The sequence below is a fragment of the Zootoca vivipara genome, chromosome 6 (genome assembly GCF_963506605.1).
Source record: "Zootoca vivipara chromosome 6, rZooViv1.1, whole genome shotgun sequence".
NCBI lineage: Eukaryota > Metazoa > Chordata > Lepidosauria > Squamata > Lacertidae > Zootoca > Zootoca vivipara.
The window spans coordinates 83,443,923-83,471,500 of record NC_083281.1 but is presented as its reverse complement, the minus strand read 5'-3'; the positions used below and the strand labels follow the sequence as shown (position 1 = coordinate 83,471,500).

General features: G+C 46.4%; 1 protein-coding gene and 1 long non-coding RNA gene across 3 annotated transcripts; one reads left to right on the top strand and one right to left on the bottom strand.

The window, feature by feature from the left end:
- Positions 1-1,620: 1,620 nt before the first annotated feature.
- On the bottom strand, positions 1,621-20,251 carry H6PD (hexose-6-phosphate dehydrogenase/glucose 1-dehydrogenase). 2 transcript variants are annotated; one of them, XM_035119405.2, is made up of 6 exons: positions 20,140-20,251; positions 16,577-16,693; positions 14,375-15,022; positions 9,295-9,412; positions 4,838-5,107; positions 1,621-4,273 (listed from the first exon to the last, which is right to left on the bottom strand). In XM_035119405.2, exons 3-6 carry the CDS (start codon positions 15,002-15,004, stop codon positions 2,913-2,915), a joined length of 2,379 nt encoding a protein of 792 aa, XP_034975296.2. In that variant the 5' UTR covers positions 15,005-15,022; positions 16,577-16,693; positions 20,140-20,251; the 3' UTR covers positions 1,621-2,912. The 2 variants fall into 2 exon arrangements, with proteins under 2 accessions (XP_034975296.2, XP_034975298.2); XM_035119407.2 differs by lacking the exon at positions 16,577-16,693 and having other exon boundaries at positions 20,140-20,233.
- LOC118087087 (uncharacterized) lies at positions 20,140-27,578 on the top strand. The gene is made up of 3 exons (XR_004692798.2): positions 20,140-20,261; positions 24,145-24,289; positions 25,559-27,578. It is a non-coding gene; the product is annotated as an uncharacterized LOC118087087 (long non-coding RNA).

Genomic DNA, 27,578 nt, shown 5'->3' with positions numbered 1-27,578 from the left:
GAATGTTTTGGAAGTCGAATGGACTTCTGGAATGGATGCCTTTCGACTTCCAAGGTACGACTGTATTTTAGGTGAAATTGCACACGAAAATGATATTTTGAGGAGAAATTCACACGAAAATGTTGACGGATTTTCTTGAGGACTTAAAAAAAATTGCAAATTGCTGTAGAAATGTGAACAGAATCGATTGGAAAAATTGTAAGTTGAGAGAACCAAAACAGACAGATAAATCCCTGGATAAGATGTACCCCACCCTATGATCAGTGGAACTGATGAAAGGCAGGATATTAACCAAGGAAACAGGCAGACAAACAAGCAAAGGGATATATTAATGATTCTTTTCCTTTTGAGGGAAAACAAATATCAAAATATAATGACATTTAAAACATTTTCTCTACTTATTGCAAGGGTGAGACTTTATTTCTTAATTTTTTTATAAAATTAAAAAAGTTTTATTTCCAGTGTTCACTTACAAAAACAACTTTTTAAATGACATAGTAAAAATTAATCCATCTAAGCAATTGTGGAGGGCATTCCTACCCCATAAGTGTTTAAAAACAGCAGTAGTAGTCAAAGCCGCAGCTGGCTTGCTGCAGGAAATCTGAAGAGCCTCTGTTCAAATCCCCACAGAGCTTGATAGTATTTATAGAAGACACATCTCTTATACTAAAGCAGTAATTCCCAAACTTTGACAGGGAAAGACTGAATTAATCAAAGAGTAATCCCAGGGCAGGTGGCTTCAGAGGAGGTTTCCTGCTGCATTTCTGTATGATATACTGCTGGGGGGGGGGGGAGAAAAGGCCAGCCTCCTCTGTAGGTAGGTACACCTGCCACAAGGGGGGCTGCCTGCCACATCTCTGTATGAGCAGCTGCTCTGAGTCTGCCTCTTTTTCAACCAGACTCCTGAAGAAAGGAACAGAACATGGGCTCCACTAAGAGTGGACAGTGGTTGCTTTTACATACTCTAAAAGCAGCCAACGATGGGAGATGTACTCCCAACAACAATGGGAGAGGGCACAGGTTCCTCCCCACCCCCTGCTCTAGGCAAGAAATTCAGGTCGCATCCACACCACAGTTCTGAAGCACAATTCCAAGTGGTGCAGCAATAAAACTGCAGCATATTTGCAAAGCTAGTATAGTTTCAGATTGGATGGGGGACCGCACATTGAGATTCCTGCCTTGCAAGGGATTGGACTACATGACTCTTGGAATCCCTTCCAACTCTATGATTCCATGGCTTCTCCTCAAAAATCCTGGGTACTGCCATTTGTTAAAGGTGCTGGGAATTGTAGTTCTGATATGTAACCTAGCATTCCCAGGATTCTCTATTTAGAGGGACCATGTGCTGTGTAAATCAGAGTTGCAGAGTTAAAGGGGACTCAGAGGGTCATCTAGTACAACCCCCTGCAATATACCGTGTTTTCCCAAAAATAAGACATACCCATAAAATAAGCCATAGCAGGATTTCTAAGCATTTATGCAATATAAGCCATACTCCAAAAATAAGACATGGATGCGGCACCTCCCAGCAACAGCTTGTTGCCCTCTGCCATGCCGTGCCGCGCCCAGAGCCCTTCCCGCTGGAATAAGATACCCCCCGAAAATAAGCCATAGTGTGTCTTCTTGAGGAAAATAAATATAAGACAGTGTCTTATTTTCATGGAAACACGGTAGGAATGTATGGTGTGGCTGCGCCACATTTTATGGGAAAATAAGTAGGAACACAAAACAGACTTTGAAAGCCCCTATTTTTTTAAGCCTAGTTTAAAAGAAACTCTTAACAAGAAAAAGTGGAAACTCATGTAACAGCACCACCTTGTGGCAGAATCTAGTCCGTCTTTCCTCTTTTTGCCATTCCCCTTCGATGCTAGGAACTGGCTTTGACATCCACCGCCCTGCAAAATCCCCTAGGCTAACACCTCAATGCAGTGTTGAGCTAGGCTCGCCTAAGGACACTGAAATTACCAGGCATAGGAAAGCTTTCCTCCTCCCTGGATCAGGCTGCAAGCCAGCTTTCACAGGAGGAAACAAGATTTTTATGCAGGAGAACTTGCTCAGCGCAAGGTGAGATCTCAGGTTGTGCAAAAGAAGTTCATGAATTTGCATATCAGCTCCCTTTGCATGAATTATTCAAAGAGGAGTTGTGGGTATGTGTGTATACCAGCGCAGTGTGTGTGTATTCACACACGCGCGCATACACTATCTTTTATATATTTATAACTATATATGGAGAGAGGCACCGTGGAGCCATTTACCAGTAGCCAAAACCTACAAATTTCCAAAGGCCTATTTAAACAAAGACTTCAACTGTGGATGTTAGGGCATTTGTCAGAGGCAGATCATTTGTAAGAGGAGAGGGGAAAGTGAGGCACACAGCAGTGAAGAGACCTGAGCATGGCAGAAGAAAGAGCCAGGAGGACCTTTCGGCTCTTAAAGCCACCACTCATAAGCCCACAGGTCCAAATCATTAACCGACAGAACTCGCCGCAAGATGTGGGAACAGGCTCCAGCACAGACAGCTTAAAAACCCCCAGACAAAACAGGATTAGACAAATCCCACAGGGTAGAATAGGTCGATCAAGGGCTATGAGCCATGATGTCTAAATGGATCCTCTGCACATGGTGGCAGTGTAGCACATTAGGGACATACCTGAAGGGCCTGTCACATCCTGCTTTTAAGTTTGCGGGCCAATGGTGAAATAAGGCCAGCTGTTGTCAGACAGGCCTTGGTCTGCAGATCTTTCTTTAAAAAAATAAAAATACACTCTTCATTAACAGACAGTGGAACTCCCTGCCACCAGACAGAATAATTTTCCTGAAGACAGAAGCAGCTACAACAGCTGCCCAATATCCTGAATGCCAAGACAGGCAAAGGGCGAGGGGGAGCAGGTGAAGGCAGCACTACCAGGGCATCATCCAAGCAGTGCCTCATAGTCCACGTACCATGCTATCTGGCCAGAGCTGGGGCTGACTCCGGAGACGGGCCATTTCTTGGGTTCGTGCCCCACCCTGCTGACTACCGTCACAATGTCATGCTTGCCCTTCCCCATCACCAGCACCGACACCCGCTTGGCCTTGTTGATGAGCGGCAAGGTGAGGGTCATGCGCTGATGCGGCTTGACGGGGCTCTCGGTAAACACCACGCCCTGGCTCCCCTCCAGGCCCACGGGCGAGTGCGGGAAGAGCGAGGCCGTGTGCCCGTCGGCACCCACCCCCAGCAGCACCAGGTCGAAGCTGGAGTTGGTCACCAGGGCGGCGATCTCATTGGCGTAGAGCTCGGGGCCCTTGTCCTCTTCCACGCAAAGCCTCCGGTTGAGGTGCACTGGCATGGGGTGGATGTTGAAGTAGGGGACTCGGACATGGCGGAGCAGCTGGTCATGCAGGGTGCCGAAATTGGACTCCAGGTCGGTGAGAGGGACACAGCGCTCATCCACCAGCCACAGGTGGGTCTGCCTCCATGGGAAGCCATAGTGACGTGTAGCCAACTGCCGGAACAAAGCCAGGGGGCTTGACCCTCCCGAGAGCGCCATGTGGAACTCCCCGGACCTCCGGACGGCACTTGCCGCCGCCGCTTCCATGTCCGACGCCAGCCGGTCGATCAGGTCCTCCGACCAAGCGGTGATCAGCTGGCTTTGCCGAAATCTGGACTGGATGGTCTTGTACTTGTCCGGGGTTTGTTCGTCCCTCGTGTCCATCAGTTCAATGGTCTCTTTCGCCACAAAGGACACTTCCCTGCCCACCATCTCAAAATCCAGGAGATGCTCATTCTCCCGCCCCCCTGGGTACAAACGTGGGGCTTGGCTAGACAACCCATCCAGCAGTGGCGTCCAAAATGCCCAGGATGCCAGCAAGTTCTCTACAGTGATGAAGGACTCTTTCTTGCCAGAGTAGATCCTGGAGATCAGGACTGAGTAGGCATCCCTCTCCACTACGGGGACGTAAACGTAGTAATCAGACAGGGGCTGACCGAAGATGCGCAGCTGGGGGCGGTCGCGGACCTCCTTCCAGCTGCTGTCCGGCATGGTGGGCTTAAAGAGGTTGCGGCTGACCAGGACGGCTGGTGAGTTCAACTCTCCTTGCCCGATGTGGAAGATGATCTGCCTGGGCTTGCACTGGCTGCTCTCGGGGTCCCACATGGTTTCGTTCTGGGCACAGTAGGCCCGGTTCTTGAAGAGGAGGCGTACATAGCTGATCCGTTCATCCAGGACTTTTCCGGAGGCGAGGATGAAAGGGACCCCTTCCCAGCGGAGGCTGTCCAGGTGAACCAGCACACCTGAAACAAAAGATGCAGAAGTGTTGTTATTATTGTTACGTCACAACTGTCTTGGCTGTGAGTCTAGAAGACCTGCTCCCTGACTCAGTGGGCTTTTTTTCCCAACTGGCCTGACTGACTCCAGCTACAAAAACTGAGGCTGCTGAACAGACTCTGGGACTGGCATATAGTTTAGGGCAGGCACCCCCAAACTTCGGCCCTCCAGATGTTTTAGACTACAATTCCCATCTTCCCCGACCACTGGTCCTGTTAGCTAGGGATCATGGGAGTTGTAGGCCAAAACATCTGGAGGGCCGCAGTTTGGGGATGCCTGGTTTAGGGGTTTTTGTTAGGGGGTGGGGTTATTGCTGTTAATTGATATTAATTTTAGGTATCTTTTATTTTAGATACAGAAATTACTGGGGGAATGGAGAAGGGCTTGTGCACCTTTAACAGGGAATTCCACCAAGTGCCGCTTAACAGGCAAGCAGCTATTAAAAGTGCCAGAGCCCTGTCCTCTTTTGCACCCGGGGAAGGTGTTTTCCAACTTTTGCACTTGGCCACTCTTACCCCCACTGGACTTACCTGCGAAGGTTGGAGTCCTGCTGAAGTAGTCCTGCCCCTTCTGAAGCTCCTCCCTCACATGGCTGTTGTATGCCACGTACTGGCCAATGACGGCGCTGGTTATCTCTGGGCTCTGCAGCGACGTGAAAGCCTGCAGCTTGCTCTGGATGATGTCTTCGGAGCTGCTGATATTTGCTGGGAGCTCCATGGCGAGGAACATTAAGATCTCAGTGAGGTGGTTCTGGTGGATGTCGCGGATGACCCCATATTTTTCGTAGAAGCCAGTGCGATCTGAGCACCGGGGGTGGGAACAACAACAACAACAACAACACATAAATGGTGCCCAGTTGGCGAGAGAAGCTTGGCAACCCACTGGTTTATTTATGGGAAGGGCTGTAGCTCAGTGGCAGAACTTCTGCTTTGCATGCAGAAGGTTCCAGGTTCAATCCCTGGTATCTCCAGGTAGTTCAACCCCCTGCAATGCAGGAATCTCAACTCAATGGGCCCTCCTTGGATGCAATGATGCCTCAGATTATACTACTCTGTCTAGACCAGTGTTTCCCAACCTTGTGCCTCCAGATGTTTTGGGACTACAACTCCCATCATCCCTAGCTAGCAAGACCAGTGGTCAGGAATGATGGGAATTGTAGTCCGAAAACATCTGGAGGCACAAGGTTGGGAAACACTGGTCCAGACCAAGCTTCCTCAACCCCGGCCCTCCAGATGCTAGATGCAAGACCAGTGGTCAGGGATGATGGGAATTGTAGTTTCCAAACATCTGGAGGGTCGATGTTGAGGAAGCCTAGTGTAGACAATACTGAGCTAGATGGATCTATGACTTCAAATCTTTACCCCAGTGGGTATCTGTTTCGGATTTGTACTGATTTTATTACGTGTTGCTGTTTTAAACTGTTTCTGTATTTATAATTGCTTTGCTAATTGTTTTTAGATATACAATTGTTGTTAACTCTTTTCATACAAGCGACTGATGTACACATGCTGTTATATTTTAAATTGCATTGAGATGCCACAGTGGAAGCGATTCATAAATGAGATTCATAATAATAACAGCAACAGTTTGTAGACCTACAATAATTAATGGACCCATTAATCATGCCCATTAATGTCAATGGGCCTACTCAGAGTAAGACTAACATTGGAGACAATCCAGTGAGTGATATTTAACTAAGTTTTGGTCAGAGGAGACTCACTCAAATCAACAAGCATGACTAAGTTAGGCCCACTAATTTTAGTGTGTCTTCTCTGAGTAAAACCTATTTAAATACCTTCCAATATTTCTATGCTGCCCAACAAGAAAAGATTTTTGAGCAGCTAAGATTTTTTTAAAAAATGAATTAAATGTAAAAGCATGGCCATCACGACTATATTATTCTTATTCTTATTATTCTTACCCAGTGAGTTTCATGGTTGTGTGGGGATTCGAACCCTGGTCTTCCAGGTGTTAGTCCAACATTCAACCCACTGTTCACAAACCCCATGAATATTTCTCCAATCCCTTTTTAGAAAAACTAAGTAATAAATGTGTTACTATAACAGTGGCTGTGGACATGCCATACATTCAAAGCACACACCCCTCAAAATAATCCTGGGAACTATAGATTGTTAAGGGTGTTGGGAACTGTAGCTCACTGAGGGCTTAACTACAGTTCCCAGGATTCTCTTTGGGGGGGGGTTCTTGAAATATATGTTGTTTATGCAGCCAAAATTTCCCTACTCCAGCTGAGAACCTAAGCTTCTGCTGTGCATGTTTGCAAAACACAGGCAAGAGCCCTGTTCACACCTGGGCTGCTACTGAGCTCCTCGGGAGGCGGAGCCAAACAGAAATGAAATGGAACAAGAATAAATTGAAATAAAATCAAAATGTCAGACTGGCTGGAAGGAGCGAGAGGTCCTGCTCAGCCTCATACTGCAGTGCCCTTGAGAGGTTACAGGAAAGGGTTAGCTGCCGGCCTTCCTTTCAGCAGCCCTGGCTGCCTCATATAGGCTGCACACACGCACCATCCCTTTAAAGCATCCTCCTCCAAAGAATTCTGGGAACTGTAGTTTACCAATTACAGAGCTACAATTCCCAGCATTTTTAAACTACGGCTCCCGGGACTCAGTGTGTGTTTGTGCTTCAAATGTAGGAAGTAGGAGCCATTCAACTTTACACAGAGTAGACCCATTGATGTTAACAGACATAGCTGTTCATTTCAATGAGTCTACACTGATTAAAACTGAGTGGGCAACCAGCCATGGTGTGTACACAACAACACCTGGAGATCAATGACTGAGGGTGTGATGCATATGTTGGGGGGGGGGGAGAAGTGGGAGGAAAGAAAGGCAATTTATCTCTAGGAGAACCCCCTCCCTCATTTCCCCTTGGTGCTCAGATGCAGGCGATCTCTCTGCAGATGACAGTGCATCTCTCTACCCTCTTAAAAACTTTGGAACCGAGAACACCCCATCTCCTTCCAACTCGAGGCACATTCATTAACGTAATTTTGGCACAGGACCTGGCAATGCAGGCATCACTTCAGCATTTGGGGTGGGGGTGGGGGCTGGTGGCAGTGGGCTGTCAGCAAATGAAAGATCACCCCTTGGAAGTCTTGCAAGGGGGAGAGAAATAAGGAGACAGCCTGATGGCATTGGGTTAAAGCTAATGCTAGACCTACTCAAGAGTAGACCCACTAAATAACTGCCACGGCTTGCTCAGGTCTGTTCATTCTGACAGGTCTCCTCTGAGTAGGTCTCAGCTGGCGACTATCCCCTTTTTTTCTCAACCAGGATGGATGGAGCAAACGGGAGTTTGCCAAACCACAATAACTTTAAAAAAGAAAAAAAGAAAGAAAAATCACTCAAGTATTTTTTAATAAGGCAATGGCTAACTGGCACGGCACTGCCGCTGCAGGGAGTGAAGCGTGGCCAAGCGGCTGTCCCCAGGACGGAGGCAGGCGGCAGGTGCAACCGGCGCTGCGGAAGTAATGCAGCAGCCACTGCAGCGAAATCGAGCACAGCTGTGTCCTTGAGTTCATGGGGACGTGAGGCCTGGCTTGTCCTGACGGAGCTGAGAACTGGGGTCGCAAGGAACAGGACCACAGCCAGCTTCCAGGATGGGGGAAGCCTTGCAGCCTTCCCCACTCCTCAATAATACTAGAATGGAAGGTGGGGAGGGGGCTTCATTCAATGAGGATTGATTTGCAGCCCAGTGAAAACTGCATTATACTGACTCAGGCGACTTGTACATTGGGCATGAACACAATTATTATTATTTATTATCAGCACCACCAATGTATTAATTTCCCCCTAAACCCCCACCGTCTCAAGGCAATTCACATGTGAGAGACAATTTTCCATAGTGGTTAGAGCGCTGCACTAGGACCTGGACACGAGGGTTCAAATCCTGCAATGAAACTCACTGGGTGACCTTGGGCCCCTCACACTCTCTCAGACTAGCCTACCTCACAGGGTTGTTGTGGGGATGAAACCACTGTCTTGAGGTGATATACATATCAGGTAATTCAAAACTGCAAATACATCAGATATGACCTTTCAATAGGAAGACAAGAAGCTGCCTTGGGCCATCGGTCATCTAGCTCAGTACTGTCTGCACTGACTGGCAGCAGCTGTCCAAGGTTTCAGGTGGGGGCGTTCCCAGACCAACTTGGAGATCCCATTGGGGATTGAACCAGGGACCTTCTGCATGCAAAGCAGATGCCCTGTCACAGAGCTGTTGTCCTTCCCCTAAATTAGAAAGTTAAGATTCCAGACCTCATGGCTATTGAAGGGGCTGATTCAAAGAGGGGCAAAGGAAGTTGCCTTAATACCAAGTCAGTCCATGATTTGTGGATGGTCCAGTATAAATCACCACTAATGTGCTATTATCGTGTCCAAAAACGGTTCTGGAAGGGCCCTAATTTTACAGGCTCAACAAAGAGACTTGGTTTTCTGATATAATGCCAGCCAGCATGGCCAGTGGTTACAGATGGTGGGAGTTGTAGTCCAGCATCATCTGGAAGACAACAAGATCGCCAGCCCTGCGTCAGAAGACACATTCCAGATCTGCAAAGGGTCCCCTTTCCCAGGGCCATATCTGCATCAGATATTTAAAGTGCCAAAGCATCCTGGCAACTGTAGGGTTTTGTTTTTTTAAGGGTGCTGGTAACTGTAGCTCTGTGAGGGGTCTCCTAACAACAACTAGAATCTTGAACAAATTGCAGTTCACAGGATTCTTTGGGAGATGCCATTAAAAGTGGTATAAAAGTGCTTCCACACAACACATTTAAAGTACATACATGGCTTCTGCCAAAGGATTCTGTGAACTTTAGTTTGTTGAAGGTGTTGGGAACTGTAGCTTTGTCATGGGCAAACTATAGTTCCCAGTATTCAGAGAGGGGCCTGTTTTATTCAAATGTGTGAATGTAACCTCTGGCTCTCGAGCTACCCCTCCAGCGGACTTCAAATCAAGACTCACGTACTCTTCACATCCACTGTCTCCTTCAGGACAATTTCCACCCTTTCAATGTGATGCCGGTTCCAGATCGGATCCAAATGGTGTCGGTTCTGGTCTCGGAACGGTAAGATGTGAGCCACAGCCTTTGGGGAGGAAATAATTGAGGTGAAAAGGTGGGAAGGGCAGGAGAAGACAGAAGAGATTTTTGTTTTTTTAAAAAAAATCAAAAGCAGAGGGATTAATGTTTAATTGCTTCTGGGGACTTGGCACAAAATATAAATAAATTACTGCGACAACTACAGAGACGATGGGAAATTCCACACCACGGGAAATTCCACACCGAGAGCCAGTGTGGTTTAGTAGTTAAGAGTGTCAGACTAGGACCTGGAAGACCAGGGTTCAAATCCTCACACTTGGCCACGAAGCTCACTGGGTGTGACCTTGGGCCAGTCATTGCCTCTCAGCCTACCTCACAGGGTTGGTGTCACCTTGAGCTCCTTGGAGGAAAAGGTGAGATATAAACACAAAGAATAAAATGAACAGGTAATAATAGTTTAAATTTTGTGCTGCATGAAGAAAGTCCTTTCTTTTGTTTGTCTTGAGTATCCCAAAATTCACCTTCACTGGGTGGCCCCGAATTCTAGGACAATGAGAGAGAGAGAGAGAGAGAGGAGGAGGAGAAAAACCTCTTTCTCCATTTTCTCTGCACCAGGCATCGTTTTATGCATCTTACGTTCTTATAAACCTCTACTGTGTCCTTAACAATTTTTCTAAGCTAAAAATACCCAAACATATTTCCTCATACATGCGTGTGTGTTGCCCCTTAATATCTGATTCAGCATTGTGGGGGGTGGGGTCCTGATATTCAGTCAACCAACAACAAAAAAGCCAGTTAACATTTTGTTAAATTTACTGTTGCCCTCCCATAGCCAAACATTGGTTGAACTGAAATATTTGATTTGGGGTGGTGGTGGTGGAGGAGAGGTACTGACCCCCGCCCAAAAAAACACACCCAAAATTAATTCAAAGCTGTATTTAGATTTTATTTTTATTTTGGTGGGAGGAATGCTGGTAGAGATTTTAAGTCACGGCCCTTCCAATAGTATATAACTTTACCTAACATATAATTCGGATTTTGATGGGGAGAGGAAATCAAGGTGTTGGAATTTAGTAGAGGAGGGGCGAGAGAAAATTGGCAAACGGACAAAACTCTGAAGGTTTCATCTGAAAAGGCCTTTACCTGCAATAAATAAATAAAAATGTACACACACCACACACTTTTGAATTCCCTGTGGGCTCAAAAGTGGCTGAATCAGACAGATGCTGTGAAGATCTAACCCCCTGCCTCCCCAGGGGGGTTGGAGTCGGCGCTGAGGTAAATATTCAAAGGCCAATATTCACATTACTAATGCAATATGGCTCAGGTTGGAGGGTTTCTTTTTAAGCAGGGGGAGAGCTCTTTCCTGCAAACCAAAAGCGCAGCACATGGCCTCAGGGGCTTTCAAAATGGACACCTCAAGGCATCAGACATCCAGGGTGCATTTCTTCCTCAAGTGATGGAGACCTTGGCTCCATAGATGCTATTGGAAACAGTCCTGGCTTCCCTCAGGAAATCCTAGGAATTGTAGTATTTAAGGTGCTGCTGAGAGGAGGACACACACACCCCCCACCATTCCCCTCACAGAACTAAAATTCCCAGTTTACTAGGAAGAGGGACTGGTTGTTAAACCATTCTGGGAAGTGTAGCTACGTGAGGTGGGGAAAAGAGACCTCCTCTCAGCACCCTTAACAAGCCACAGTTCCCAGGATTCTTTGTGGGGAAGCCCTGACAGTTTAAAGTGGCAAAATAGTGCTTTAAATGTATGGTGTGGTCGAGGCCTCAGAAAAAGGCAGTCAACCTGTGTTGGGACTATACCAGTTCAGACTGCAGCTGGAGGGCTACATGAAAAAAATGTTCCCATAGAGTGATGTAGGCAAGGGGGGGGGTGGAAGTCTCCCCCCATGTAGAAAGCTAGCATGTCAGGAGCTTGGCTCTCCTCGACGTGGTAGATATCTGTGTGGAAAGAATACTGTATTTCACCACGTGCTGGTCACCGCCATGTAACAGTTGCACACCCCCATTTTGGGAAAGGAAAAATCAGCACAAAAAGATGTGCCCGCTATGCAGCAAAATGCTGTATGTTTGCCTGGAAAGTCCCCACCTGCAGTCTAGTCCAGACACAGATGGACTACTTCTGTGAGGATTATTCATTCAGACATACATTCAATTTATGGGAATGCTTGCGGCCTGAAACCCCTGGGAGCCGCTGCCAGGCGGGCCTATGGTTTGGCTGGCTGGCTAGGAGAACAAAACAAAAGGCCTGTGTGGTATTATCTGTCTGTGTGGAACATGTTTGACACCATAAGGATCTTTGTATGAAACTTGGGCTGCATACACACGAGACATTTAAATTGCATTCCACCCCCTCAAAGAATTATGGGAACTGTAGTTTACCTCTCACAGAACTACAATTCCCAGAACCCTTAACAGACAGTTCCCAAGATTCTTTGTGTGTGGGGTGTGTGTGTGTGTGTGCTTTTTATATATATTGTATGAACGCAGACTCAGAATAAGGCAGCTCCCTATGTCCTTGCAGGAAAAAATATATAAATAAAATTTATAATTGGGAATGAAATTAGGTCCAGTCTCGGACGACTCTGGGGTTGCGGTGCTCATCTCGCTCTATAGGTAGAGGGAGCCAGCATTTGTCTGCAGACAGCTTCCGGGTCATGTGGCCGTTTACCTTCCTGCCGGAGTGGTACCTATTTATCTACTTGCACTTTGATATGCTTTCGAACTGCTAGGTGGCAAGGAGCTGGGACCAAACAACAGGAGCTCACCCCGTCGCAGATTCAATCCGTGCTGACCTTCTAATCAGCAAGCCCTAGGCTCAGTGGTTTAGACCGCAGCGCCACCTGCGTTTCAAAAAAATGCTGATACCATGTCTCAAATTTTAGGGTTTAACTGCATTAATACTAGCCTGCGTGATGATAACAAATACCTGATTACCACTATCCAGAATCTGCTTCCTGATCCAAGGAATAAAAAACCCTCATCCTTCACTGGTGCCACAATGACATATCCCCCCCCCCCACCGCCCATTTTTTTACTGCCTTGGAGCTAAAGACTTTGCCCCCTTGTAAAACAAACAAGCAAACGTAAAAGAGAATTGTGCGTGCTCCACATTCCTTATCAAATTAAAAGCCTCGTTTGGAAAATCTGGTGCTTGGCTGACTCTCCGTTAGCGAGAGTGTGGAGGGCGGTCGGCGGGGTTGATGACTCAGCGAAATTGAGGTTTTCGACCTTGGTTGGGAAATCAGGTGGATACAGCTTTGCTGGTGTGGCCAGTTTACAGCAGTGGTGGGAGCTAATAAAATAACGGGCCATTATTACTTGGGTGGGGAAACGCCTTCATCTACAGCAGCAAACTTTTTCAGGCGACCTCCCCCTTGGTGAGTTAAAATAAAAACTAATCTCCAGTGCCCTCTACCCTACTCTATAAAAAACAATATTCAGCATAGCAGTTTGCACAACCCTCTAAGGAAGATAACGGTGCAATAAAATTCAAAACAGCAACGATTAATTGCGCATTTGCTCAAAACCCAGGTAAAACTACTCCGTTTAATTAATTCAACAAAACGAATGGCACCAGCTTTTCAAAGTTTGAGAGTCATTTACACCTCCAGTGCCTCACTGCTTCCCATTTGCTTCTTAGCGCCCCCCCCCCCCAACGTAATTCCACCACACATATTGGGAGCACTGCTCTACAGTTTTATTTCATCACTAACGCATAACAACATAAGAAGAGCCCTGCTGGGTGAGGCCAGGGTCCCATCCAGTCCAGAATCCTGTTCTCACAGTGGCCAGCCAGGTGCCCCTAGGTGAAGCCCTCAAGCAGGACCTGAGCACCAGAGCACTTTCCCCACCTGTGATTCCCAGCAACCGGCGTTCAGAAGCATTGCCACCCCTGGCAGTGGAGGGAGAACATGGCTATGGATAGCCCTATCCTTCAGGAATTTGTTTCATCCAAGTTGGTGGCCATCACTACATCTTACAACATTGAGCCCTGTGGGATCAGACCAATGACCCATCCAGCTCAGCATCCTATTCCAACCAGATGCGCCCCCCCCAAAGCCCGCAAGCAGGAGTTGAGTGTGACAGCACTGGTCATTTCCAACAGCTGATATTCAGAGGCACAAGAAGTCCAGCATCCTGTTCTCTAGGTGAGCAAACAGTTGCCCTATCTAGAAGTAGACACACTCCCCATTTGTATTCCTAGCAAATGGCATTCAGGGGCACCCTGCATCCGACAGTGGATGTCAGGGTTAGTAGCCACAGGTGCATGGAACTGAAGCCCACCTTAGTCCAGGGGATGGGGAATTTGTGGCTCTCCAGGTGTTGGACTCCAACTCCCATCAGCCCTGACCAGTAAGGCCAAAGGTCAGGGACGATGGGAGTACAATGACATATGGAGGGCACCACACTGACTACCCCGCTTTATTGTTTTATTTACAAATCCAATACTTTTGAGGAATTTCACCGCTTTGCGTTACTGCACATGTTGATTCAGTCTTGCCTTTTTCCAGGGGGAGTGTTGGCAGCCTCTGCTTACCTGCCCAAACCACCCTGGGCATGTTTTCCAGAAGACGAAGTTAAGAAAATCTGTTTTAGAACATCTACTTTGCAAGTAGAAGGTCTAAGATTCAATCCCTGGCATCTCCAGGTTAGGCTGAGAATGTCCCCATCTGAAATCCTGGAAAGCTGCTCCCAGTCAGAGTGGCCAATACTGAGCTAGATGGTCTAATTTGGGTTAAGGCAGCTTCTTATGTTGCTATGCCTTACGGGAAGAGCTGTAGCTCAGTGGTAGGGCATCTGCCTTGCACACAGAAGGTCCCAGGTTCTATTCCAAGTGCTTCCAGGTAGGGCTGGAAGAGAACCCTGTCCAAAACTCTGCTGCCAGTCTGTGTAGGCAATACTGATCTAGATGGACCAATGGCTTGACTCAGGAAGCAGCTTCCCATGTTTACCAAGTTATATCCCCTCCGGCTTTCACAAGGAGACTCACCTGTTTGCCAAGGTAATGGTCCACCCTGTATATCTCCTCTTCCCGGAAGAAAGTCCTTAGCTCATCAGCCAACTCCTGGGCTGACCTGAGATCATGGCCAAAAGGCTTCTCCAGCACCACCCGTAGCCACTGCCCTGGTGGCGGCCTGCAACTGCTGTTGATGTGCCGGGCAATCTCCGCGTAGGCAAACGGCGGCACGGAGAAGTAAAATATCCTGCCTGCTTCTTCCATGCCTTCCTGACTGAGCGTGGTCGTAATTTGCCGGTTTAGGGTGGCGTAGTCCTCTGCTGTTTTGAGCTGGTGATAATCTGTCAGCCTGATGAACTGGTCCTTCAACACAGCACACCTGTTTGGGGGTACGTCTGATGGACAGGCCAGCCTCTTCAGCCGTTCAAAGACCAGCCTCTGCCCTCGCTCAGGCTCTGTCTGAGCAGCCCCATGGAATGTGAAGGTATGCCCACGGCTCACCTCGTCCAGGTACAGCTGGAAGAGTCCTTGCCACAAGTACTTATTGGCAAGGTCTCCTGTGGCACCCAAGAGGACCACTGAGATGTGGCCACGGGACTCTCTTGTCTCAGAAGGGAGGACTCCCCAGAGGAAGATGAGGGTGAAGATGGCTCTGAAAAGCATCTTGCGAAACACAGAGAGCTGGAAGGAAAGTTTTAAAAGCTATAATCATTTCCTTTCATTTACCTAACAGAAATTTGCATGCCACTTGATCATAAAAAACCTCTAAGCGGTTTACATAAAATAAAAGTTATCCGTAAAAGTCAGAAGTTAAAACAAGTTTGCCTAATGTCACCCCTGAAATACATACATACATACATACATACATACATACATACATACATACATACATATACATACATACAGTCAGTTAAAAAATAACTGTCCTTGTCCATTCATAGAATCAGAAGGGACCCTGAGGATCTTCTAGTCCAACCCCCTGCAATGCAGGGATATGCAGCTGTACCTTTTGGGGATCAAACCTGCAATCTTGGCATTATCAGCATCACGCTCAAACCAACTGGGCTATCAATATAACATTAAACTTTAAGGATTGTAGTAGCCAACTCAGTCCTATTCAGAGTAGACTCACTGACATTAATGGACATATGTGATTATTTCCTTGCATTGATATTCCACGGGGGCATACATGGTTCTCCCCCTCCTCATTTAACCCCCCAAACAACCCTGCAAGGTATTTTAGGTTGAGAAGCAGTGATGGGCTCAAGGTCACCCAGCAAGCTCGATGGCCGATTGGGGGATTTGAACTCTGGTCTCCAAGGTTCTAGTTCCAATACTCTAACCACTACAGCACATGGCTCTGGTTTGAGGAATTTTTTCAATGCATTTACTCTGGGTAGAATTAGCTTTACAAACAACCCTAATAATGTATCATCCTCCTGATATGTTGGGTTTTTTTAATGCACATTCTCCATTCAGCTCTCAATAATCCCTCAACATCTATTATGGCTTCGTAAGCCGCGATTTTAAGATTTTAAAAACAAATACATCTGAAAATAAAACTAGTTATTACAAAAACACCCTTACAACACCAATTCAACCTCATTACAAGCAATCAGACCCCCCTAATCAGGGCACACTGAAATATCCTACAACTTAGGGAAGTGGGGTGAGCTCCTATACCCTTTTTGGCAGCAGTATATAACAACCCAGGTAAGGTATGGGATGTGGGTGGCACTGTGGTCTAAATCGCTAAGCTGATCAGAAGGTTGGTGGTTTGAATCCGTGCAATGAGTTGAGCTCCAGCTTCTGCCAACCTAGCAGTTTGAAAGCACACCAGTAGATAAATAGGTACTCCTGTGACGGGAAGGTAAATGTGTGCTCTGGTTTTCGTCACGGTGTTCTGCTGCGCCAGAAGCGGTTTAGTCATGCTGGCCACATGACCCGGAAAGCAGTCTGTGGACAAACACTGGCTCCCTTGGCCTGAAAGCAAGATGAGCGCTGTACCCCATAGTCACCTTTGACTGGACTTAACTATCCAGGGGTCCTTTACCTTTTACCTATAACAATCCAGGGCCTGCCCGATGTTATGCACTACAATTCCCACCAGCCCAATAGCAGGGGCTGATGGGAGTTGTAGTCCAAAACTTCTGGAGAGCACCAGTTTGGTGAATGCTGGTTTAGGACCAGAATGCAAATTTATTGCCCTTTGCTGATCCTGCCATGCAGACTTACCTAGGCTGTGGAATAAGTCACCTGCAGAGGAACCAGCTTCTTTCTAGTTCTGCTGCCTTTTTGTCTTCTAAACTTGTGAGAAAGAATCTGCAAAACCAGTCTGGCTGCTGTGTTCAGCTATAGGGTAAACAAAAGACTACAGAGATAAGCAACTCCCAACTTTTCCTGGTAAAACTAGAACTCTCCTATTCCCAGCAGGGGCGGGGGGGGGGGGAATAGTAATGCGTACCTTCCTCTTTCCTTACACCACCCTGTTTTATGTTCACCGTGGCTAACATCTGTCCCTCTCTGGGTGGATGGGACTGATTGGTTTTATTTGATTGATTGATTAATTAATTAATTACACTGCAATTCATTTGAACAAAAACAATACCCCCACAGTTTAAAATACCATGTTCTTGTTTAGTTGTTTAGTCGTGTCTGACTCTTCGTGACCCCATGGACCAGAGCACACCAGGCACTCCTGTCTTCCACTGCCTCCCACAGTTTGGTCAGACTCATGTTTGTAGCTTCGAGAACACTGTCCAACCATCTCGTCCTCTGTCATCCCCTTCTCTTTGTGCCCTCAAACCCAGCCTTGTAAATAGCTCTGTACAAGGTTCTAGTCCACAGTACACCTAAGCTAGTCCCTTGAGGCTTGAAAGAGTGAACTCTCAAAAAGCTTCCCTGACTGGTTGCCCAAAGCCAGTTATTACTTGCCAGAGAGGAGAGTAGTGATTTGAACCACACTTGATCTTGTGGTGTCAAATGTAATATCTACAAATGTGCAAAGTATGTCCTGATAAGTGTAAGTGTGTGTGTGTGTGTGTGTGTGTGTGTGTGTGTGCCTGCGCACACACAGGTGTGCGCAAGCATTTTTCTTTTGCTGACGAGACCACAAAAACAGAGATGGATCCATTCATCTCTTTGGAGCAGAATCAGCAGCCTGAAACGCTTCTAACACATTCCTCCTCCCACCAGAAAACTCCCCAGTTACACAACACCCATCCAATTGCACAAAATTCACCTAGCTGTTCCAACAATATTTATCTGTTCCCAGTTGTCATGCAAATAAACCCAGACTATTTGAGGGGAGGGGAAGCTGATAGTTTGCTTAACTCCTTCCACGTCAGATTGATCAAACAAGGAAGTGTGTGAGTAGCACTGGACTACTGATTTTCAACCATCATGTGAGCAAAAGCAACTGGAGCAGCCTTGTGGGTGTATTACTTGGAATATTATTCCTTGGAATAAAATCCCAGGGATAGGGAATCTTAGGGCCTAATGTGGCTTCCCAAACTGATCTATATCACCTTTGAGGTTCTCCCCAGGCCATGCACCGCCCCCCTAGTCCCAGGCCACACTCTTAACTAGCCCTGCACATTCTAGCTTTTGCCTGTTCTTGAACTGTGACTCTTGCTGGCCTCATGGAGAGGGGTGTTTGTGTGTTTGCATGGCTGGGATGTACCATTCTGCACAAAGGTGGTGCCCATCGGAGGCCTTGAGCCCAGCAAGGCTTTCCCTGGCACTCAAGTAAGACCTCAACCCACTGAAACAACTATAGGATGTTTGGAGTCTCCTCCATGTTCACAGCAGTTTATCATAACTGCCCAAGAAGAGTCTGATTGCTGGATAGGACAAAGGTTCATCTAGTCCACCATCCTGTTCTCTCAGTGATCAACCAGATGCCCCAAGTGCGAATCCTGAAAGCAGGACCTCAGTATCACAGCAACTCTCCCAACTTGTGATTCCCAGAATCTGGTACTTGGGAGGCATGACTGTGGAAGTAGGAGAAAGTCACCATAGTTAGTAGTCACTGATAGTCTTAACCCCCATGAATTGGTCTGATTGTTTTTTTAAGCCAGCCAAGAAAAATATGCTGACTAAGAGCATAAGAAGAGCCCTCCTGGATCAGACTAGAGGCTCATCTTGTCCACCATCCTGCTCTCCCAGGCCCCAATGGGAAGCCTGCAAGCAGGACCTGAGCACAACAACACTCTCCCCACTTGCAATTCGCAGCAACTGTGGTTTAACAACCAACCCCTCTTCCTAGGGAACTCTGGGAACTGTAGCTCAGCAAGGGGAAGAGGAGTCTCTAACCCACCCTTTGCAAACTAGTTCTCAGGATTCTTTGGGAGAAGCCAGTGACTGTTTAAAATGGTATGATACTGCTTTGAATGTATGATGTGGCCCTTGATAGTAATCAGAATAGGACTAAGGAACATTTTCCAAACCAAGGGTCTCATTCTCTCATGGGGCAGCTTCTGACGGCCCCACCTGGGTTGTGGATGCAAACTTGGACAGAACGATGGAGGTGACTCTCAGTTTCTCCTTCTTGCAAACTATAGTTCATTTCTTCTCATTTCCTTATGAGTTTGCATTTTTTTATAAAAAAGATGAGAAATTGGCATTATTATTTTTTTGTAAATTTCCCTTAAGGAACACAAGTTTATATGCAATTTCCCCTAATTTTATGCATTTTTGTATGCTACTTTCACTAATATATTTGTTTATATGTACACTCTCCCCTAGTGGATACATTATGGACACATTCATTGGCTGCAGAGGACTGTTTCAGTTCACTGTAACTGCACATTAGGTAGGTTGCCATTGAAATGCATCCTGAGTCAAATTTCCCCCCATGTTCCTAATTGGCAGTTGTGCAAAAAGTGAGTGGCTTGTACACGCCACACAAAAGGAAAGGCCTCTCCAAACCCTACTTGCAGATGCTGGAGATTGAACATGGAACCTTCTGCATGCAAAGCAAATGTTCTACTATCCAGCATACCAACTTTCTATTCTTTTTAATCTAGGCCAGAGGTGAGAACCTGTGGCCCTCTGTATGCTGTTGGGACTCCATCTCCCATCAGCCCCAGCCAGCGTGGGCAACAGTCAAGGATTATGGGAGTTGTAGGACAGTTTTTTTTAAAAAAAGCAAGAGAGGTAAAGCCACATGTTCCTCAACCCTGATTCAGGTGACACCAACACCACAGGTTTAAATCAGCCATGTGCCACTTTTAACACTCATTACTCCCCTCCCCTCAAAGAACCCTGGGAACTGCAGTTTGTTAAAGGTGCTGACTTCCCAGAACTGCAATTGCCAGCACCCTTAAGGAACTACAGTTCCCAGGACTCTCCGTGACCCTGTAGAATGACCCGGGCAATTCCAGCTCTGTCTTGATTAAATGGCTAGGAGTTTTATTAGAAGCAAACACAAACACAGGCCGAAGCGAGAAAGCTTCCTGATTTGATCACGGTGCACCCCCCTTTTTTTTTGCCATGCTCCACTGCAAGATCAGCTGGTCTGGCGCCGCGGAAGGCCAGATCTGGAGGCGGCTGCCTTGCTTGCCTTTGCAAAGAAACAGTTAAAAATAAACTAAAATCTAGTCTCCTGGGTCTTCCTCCAGCAGGTACAGAACGAACCTTTTTCTCTGAATGGCGCAACGCAACACTTTCAATTTGCAATGGTGCAACCAGGAACCAGTTAGCGGGCGATGGGGGTGGAAGAGGAGTGGACAGATCTGGACCCCCCCCCCCCCACTTCCCATTTTGCTCTAGGTCCAATGCTGATCCAGGGCACTCACCTCCCTCCTACTGACGGCGTGGAGCACCCAAAAGCGAATTTTGGAGCAAACGTGAAGCGCGCTGTTGATCTGGTTTCCTTGGAAGGGCAAGAAGGCTCCTCCTCTTCCAAAAGACAAGCAGGGTGGGTTTTTTTTTATAAAAACGAAAATATTTATGGTTCGCGTTGCACAAGCGCAGGCAGTTGTGATGCGGGAGGGAGAGCTTTAGATGCCTACTCGGAAGTCAGTCCCATTAAGTTCAGTGGGGTTTACTCCCACGTAAATAGGCTCAGGCATGCAGCCAAAACTGTAGCTGGTAACCAAGTGGGGAGGAAGGCGCTTGGGGGGGGCGCGGAACTCTGCTGCCAAGTAACAGACTGCAACACTCCTCAATACTGTGCACGCATTTGCCCCTAAGAGAAAGTAACAACGGGCCTTACTTCTGAGTAGACATCTGTTGGACTGCGTTGGTAAGGCTTTTTCTAAAGCGCGGGGGGGGGATTCTTTTTTTTTAGGATCATTTTTTGTTGCAAGGCAGTGTTGACCAATGGTTAGGTGCAATTTTTAATCTTGTTGTTTTTAGACTGCACTTGTGATGTTGTGACCTTCAACACTGCAATCCCATACACACGTGCAGTACTTTACTTGAGAGTAAGGACTATATCTAATGTTGGTGGGTCCATTGGAATGAATAGACACGGTCCATTCATTCCAATAGGCCCTGCTGTTTCGAAAACATTGAAGCTTCAGAATGCAGAAAACAATATTGCCGTTATTTTTTTAAAAAATATGGCTTGCTTCCTCCAAAGTGTCTTGAAGCGATTTCACAACACAATCTGCAAAAACAATGCAAAAGCACACCTGCAAAACAGGGCATTAATAATAATAATAATAATAATAATAATAATAATTCATTACCTTCAACTAGCAGATACCAGGACAGATTATGACAATTTAAAATTCAGAATTAATACAACAGACTACAGTCACAGCAATCAAGGTGGCCCTGAAAACACATGGCTCTGTGGTCAAACACCAGGATAAAAAGCTGTGTTTTATAACAACAATTAAAACAAGTACTGTATGGTATTTGTTTAAGGTATTTATATACTGCTTAACTATTAACATTTCAAAACGGTGGGTGCTGAAAATTACAGAAAGTAAAATCAGCCCTACAAAACAATTACATATACTGTAGAACTAGACCTACTCAGAATAGGCCCCATTGAAGTTAACAAACATGCCTAACTTAGGCTCATTCATTCTTTTATTTCATTTTCTTTTGGGGGGTGGTGTTGGTAGTAAAGGTTTTTCTTTTCTTTTTTAAAAAATCATACAAACAGAGAGAACAGTTTTAACAACAGAAGAAAATTAAAAGGCAAAAACCAAAACCAAAAAACAGGCATGCAGAATAAGCACAGTTGCATGTGGGTTAAAAGAACAAAATCCAAGTAAAGAACATTAATGTTCACTGATTATCAAAGGCTTATTATTATTATTATTATTATTATTCCATTTTTAAAATTTGTATACCACCCTTCATCCGAAGATCACAGGGCAGTTCGCAGCGCCATTCATTTCAATGGGTCTACTCTGAGTAAAATAATGGCTGGCTGCAACCCTGGCTGTGACGAAGTATCCACTCTCCATATTGATCTGTGCAGGGTTTAAATGCCTTGCAGCTTTCACAGCTTAATGAGATGGGCTCCTTTCCATCCCAACCTTCCTTCTCTCTCTCCCTTTGGAAAAGACAAGGACGTTGCACCTGCAATGTCTACCCTGGCTAGTGGAGTAGAGGAGCCAGCCGGCCTGGAACACTCTGCAGCCGGCCGCCAGTTGCTGCAGTGGAGCTGCAATGCTCACACGCACAGCATGTCCGGAGGACACATATCCAATGAGTTAGGAACTGCTGCAGTTACAGAAAGCTTGGGGAACTGCAGAGGTAGGTAGGAAGGAGGGGGTGTGGGCAGAGCTCCCCTGGCGCTCTCCGCTTCCTGATCCTAAGTGAGGGGGGTTTAAATGCTGCTATAATCTCCCCTGCCCCATCTGGTTTCATTCTGCCTACCCTCACCCCAGCAAGAAGGCCCTAGATATACAAATCATTGCTACCAGCGGGACTGCAAATGAAACTTAATGCATGCCGCCAAATAATTAAGCTGAAAGTCGTCACACTCCATGCACGGATCCGTTTTGGGTTGCGGCAGAGCTTGGAGAGGTTGGTTTGTAAGGTGAATTTTCTTCCACCTCCTAAATATTAATAAATAATAATAAAACTGCTTAGAATAATTATAATTAAATAATTGTTGTCGGACATGGCTAAACAACAACAACAAATTAAATAATGCATTGTAACTACAACCCTCCTCCCACAACCCCCTGCATTTGTGGCAGGCCTTAAAATTAGTCATAGGAATCAGAATCAAGCACGACTGGATCAGGCCAATGGCCCATCTAGTCCACCAGCATCCCGTTCCTACAGTGGCCAGCCAGATGCCTGTGGGAAACTCGCAAGCCGGGTTTGAGCACGAGAATACCCTCCTGTCCTGTGGCTTCCAGCAGCTGGTATGCAGAATCATTGCTTCCTTCAACCATCAAGGCAGGTCATAGCTATCATGTCTAGTAGTAGCCATAGGTGGGGAATGACCTGGCTTGCTCCCATCTTTTTAAAGGCCTGGTCCACAAACAGCAGGTGAAGAGTGTGGGTTTCGCTGACTCTCCCTTACCCCAAACTCTTTTTTAAAAAACAAAATAATTGGAAGTTTCTTAACCAATAGAAACTCATTTGAATGGGTAAAAGTGCTAGCTAGCCAAAGAGGAGGAAAGGAAAGAAATGTCCATGGGGCATAGGGAGCTGCTTAATACTGAGTGAGACCATTGGTCGAATTAGCTCAGCATTGTCCCGGCACAGACTGCCAGCAGCTCTCCTGGATTTCAGGTTGAGGGCAATTCCCAGCCACACCTGGAGGTGCTGTAGATTGGATTTGGGGCAGTGGGGCTTTCTGCATGCTAGGCAGCTGCTCTGCCCCATAGCTGTTGGGCACTCCTACCGTATCTCTGTTTTATGGCCCCGTTTCATCATTTGAATGTTGCATTTTTGTATAATACCATTTTGAGATTTTTCAAATATTAAGTGGCTTAGAAATGCTTTTAAGTACTGTAGATCAATGTGTGTATGAACTACTGCTGACACTTAGTTTTATTCTCCTCTGTTGACTTTTGGGGCAGTGCTTTTAAATACACAGTATGCATTTGGGATGTTGCCGTGGGCAAAGCCCTGTGAAGGCAGGAAAGATGGGTCATAAATGTTCCAAATTATTATTTGCTTCTCTGCACGCACAAAAGATGTCTTTCAGGTGTAAAGGGTGGCTGGGTACTAATCCTAACTTGCAGTCAAACTGTGATTAATTTGGAGGTGTAGGTAATGTTGATCCTACTCCAAGGAGACGGCACTAAAATTGGTAGGCTGAAGTTACCCATGTCCATTAATTTCCATGGACCCATTCTGAGCAGGACTAACTTAGTAGAACCGCTGCATTAACTGACATGGGCAACTCAGCTCTATGAGTTCCAGTGGGCCTGCTCTGAGTAGGACTTAGTTGGAGACAATTGTTTGTGTTTTAGATGGGGGCCACCAATGTACAGGACTGGGGTTGGTCTAGATGACCACTGAGGTCCCTTCCAACTCTAAAATGACAGGATTCTATGTTTTGCAGAGTAACACAAGCAGACACGAGTGTGTGTGAACACACATAACGTTCCCATGCCCCAAGAACCTTTCTGTGACAACTATCCATCAAAAAGAAGATGTTCAGAATAGCTTTGATGCATTCGTTGACTAGCAACACTCTCTGGCTTCCACGTTTGCAGAAAACTGATGGAGGCAGAATGCTGCCTCTGACGTGGGAGTGGTTTTTGCTTTTCCATAGGAAGATGCAATCCTGCAAAGTAAGTGATTTGATATATTTAATGTCCTCCCCATTGTCCCCCCCCCCCCCACTTTCTTGTCTCCTGTCCCTGCTTAAACAGCTTCTCTGAGCTTCCCTGGATGCTATCCGTGCAAGGACTCCTTCCCAGGTCCTGCCTCCTGAGCAGAAGCTTGTAACTTTTTTAACAAGCATCATTCCAGCTAGAGGAAGGCAGAGCTGCAGATCACAGGTCCAGGAGAAGGCAGGTAATGTGTGTGTGTGTGTGTGTGTGTGTGTGTGTGTGTGTGTGTGTGTGTGAAGTAAGAGTGTTTGATAGCATGACTCTGATGCATCTCAATTTATTTGAATTTACTTTTATTTAAAAATTATATTTCTGTAATATGCCCATGGTCTCCAGCTCAGGGATCAAAACAGTTCCGTTCATTTGCAGAAATCACTCAGTTTCGGGGACCATGGAGATTCCCAGCTGTTCCTTCAACTTTTGATTTGGAGCCGGTTGGAATTATCCTAGGGGATCCATAGAAAGAACAGCTGAATTATATTCCCGTTTCCCTAAAACCACCCTCCAGGTTTCAATATTATTTCTGATTTAAGTTGCTGTGGGTGTGGAGTGGGGATTGCATGTGTCTGCGTGAGGTTTGGGGGGGGGGTTAGATGCTTTGAATTTTTTTAATTTTTTTTTTTTAAATTGCATGTGAAAGAAACCCAAGTCTTCCCTGGGAAGTTGCTTGCGGCCATATCCATTGCATTTTCCCTCCCCCTCCCCCTTCTTTATTCTGATGCAGTCTCGCTGCAGTGGGAACTCTGGGGGGAGGAAGGAAAAACTGCAGAGCTTTTCTCTCTGCCCCTTCCCTTCCCTGCTGCAGAAAGAGTATGCATCAGAGGGCATCCTCTTGCAGCAGAAAGCATTTAGCGTGAGCAGCAGCAGGAGGAGGAGGGATGGACTTCCAAGAATAATCCCTGCCTTGAATTTCATTGCTTCGCCCTTCCTCCTACATTAGCGTTTCTCTGCTGAAATGCTTGGGAGCAGCCTATAACATTGCAGGTTGTGGCTTAGTGCAAAAAGGCCCCAACACTCTCCTTCAAATTATCTGCAGTTGGGTGGTTGAGGGCATCTCTCTCTCTCTCTCTCTCTCTCTCTCTCTCTCTCTCTCTCTCTCTCTCTCTCTCTCTCTCTCTCACACACACACACACACACACACACACACGCCTGCTGTTCAACTCTCTAAACTTGGGAATGGATCCATTATAGAATGGGGCACAGCTCTGCTCAGCTGTCTGGTCTCAGATTTTAACCAGGGTTATCTTTCAGGGTTAGCTTAGCAGGAAAAGCCACAGTGTTTTGGACTTTATTATGAGCCAGGTAGGAGAACCAAGGGGAAAGTAATTGTGGTTTATAAAATTATGGATAGTGTGGCATAACTTGGGAATGTATTTATTATTATTATTATTATTAGTAGTAGTAGTAGTAGTAGTAGTAGTAATTGCAATTTTATCTCACCTTTTCCTCCAAGGAGCTTAAAGTGGCGTCCATTGTTTTCGCCTCCTCATTTAATTCCCACAACAACCCTGCGAGGTAGGCAAGGCTGAGAGGCAGTGACTGGCCCAAGGTCACCCAGTGAGCTTCATGTCCGTGGGGATTCGAACAGGTGTCTCCCAGGTACTTGTCTAACACTCTAATCACTACACCATGCTGGCTCTCATTGTAATGACTCTCATTACAGATTCCTGAGTTTAATTCTGCTAAGCTTTTTCCATCACATAAATTAGCCAGGATTATCCCCCAGGGTTATTTTAACTGGAAAGGCTGCTGTGTTTTTGTTTTTGTTTAGTTGGGGGGCAGATAACTTGGGGGGGGTAGATTAAGGTTTATAAAACCCTGTGTTTGGATTTCCTGGGACCATCTGATTGGCGACAGTCAGGAGTCTCATAAAATCCTAGAATTGTGGAGTTGGAAGGGACCATGAGGGTCATCTAGTCCAACCCCCTGCAATGTAGGAAACTTTTGCCCAACATGGGGCTTGAACCCATGACCCTGACGTTAAGAGTCTCATGCTCTGTCAAGTAGGGAGCAGCAGGCTGGATGAGATGGACCCATGGCTTGATGCAGCTGGACACTTTCTTATGTTTAGCCACAACAGGTTCTGGGTGGCAGGTCCTTGCTGAGAAATTCAAAGTTTTGTGCCTGCTCTAACACCTCTTCCTCTTTCCTTGTGCCCCTTCTGCATAGATTAATACATGTTTGGAAGCTAATTTATTTTAGTTTTTGTTAATTCAGTTATATTTGAGGGAGGGGAGACAGTCTCCAGTGACCCTTGAAGGTCCAGCCACTTTCCATTTTCCAATTTCCACTTTCCACTGACCCAATTGCAGCGATGGATTTGGGGTGGTGCGGGTGCTTCCCCTCCACAGGGTGCTGAGCTGAGGGGGTAAATAATAATAATAACAATACCTATATTTATATTGATGCCTTGCTCTGGATGCCATATTACCAAAGCCCACCCCCGCCTGATTGCTTTCAGAACAAGGAACCTGTAATTAAGAAGGCAGCAGATTCAGGCACCAGAGGAAATTGTTGTCAAAGTGGACCTGGAGTGATTTCTCCCGAAACACAGAGAGTACTAAAGAAGGATTGTGTGTTGGTAGCAGAGCAGAAGGTCCTAGATTCAACCCCCAGCATCTCCAGGTAGGGCTGGGATAAATACCTCTGCCTAAAACTCCAGAGAACAGCTGCCGGTCAGTTTAGACAATAATGGCATAGACGGAGAAATGGTCTGAGTTGGTATAAGACAGGTTTCCTGTATCTTGTGGCACTGGCATAGGCGATGTAAACTTTCCCTTCCAAATTCTTGCAGGTGTGTTTTTACCCCTTGATCAAAGCAGAGGCTGCAGCCCTGCTTGCTGCGCTCACCAACCTCCACCATGCCATTCTCCCTACATTCACCCACTCCCTTGCCGTGTTGTAGAACCTGCCTCTCTTTTGCTCCCTGGTCCCACCCAGTCCAGGATTGTGATCCTGCACTACAAATCCTCCAGTGGGGCCTGTTTTCTGACTTCATACAGATCCTTCCGTTGGGGGCTGTGCGATGAAAGCCTTACGTTTTTTATGGACATAGGAGCACGGTGGGTGGGTGTGTATTTTGGCCATTTTGCATTAGGAAAGTAGGGAGCTGCTTTACACTAGGTCAGACTGCTCAACCATCGAGCCCAGTCATGTCTGCTCTGACTGGCAGCAGTTCTCTAGAGTCCCAGGGTATGTTTGCATTTGCGGTTTAAACACAGCAAGGTCATTTTGTACAGTGTTCTTCACATCACAGAGGGGATGGGGATGTCTTAACCCGACGGGCATGAACTTTTTGGTTCCCCACCCCAGGCCACCTTTCTCTGGGAACTCCTACACCTGAAGCTATGATATGAGCAGGCGTACTTATTTGGGCATGCGCAACAGCTGTTGGGATATATTCACATTACCACTTACTCCACATCCAGCTTTCTAGTCAAATTGCAATTTTTTTAAAACTGCATTTATATCCC

Excerpts from the sequence above, each read along its gene's own strand:
- H6PD (XM_035119405.2), bottom strand. The coding sequence starts at position 15,004 with ATGCTTTTCAGAGCCATCTTCACCCTCATCTTCCTCTGGGGAGTCCTC. Across the intron at positions 9,413-14,374 it reads ACCATTACCTTGGCAAACAG|GCTGTGGCTCACATCTTACC; the intron begins GTGAGTCTCCTT and ends TCCTCCCCAAAG. Across the intron at positions 5,108-9,294 it reads GGAGACAGTGGATGTGAAGA|ATCGCACTGGCTTCTACGAA; the intron begins GTACGTGAGTCT and ends CCCGGTGCTCAG.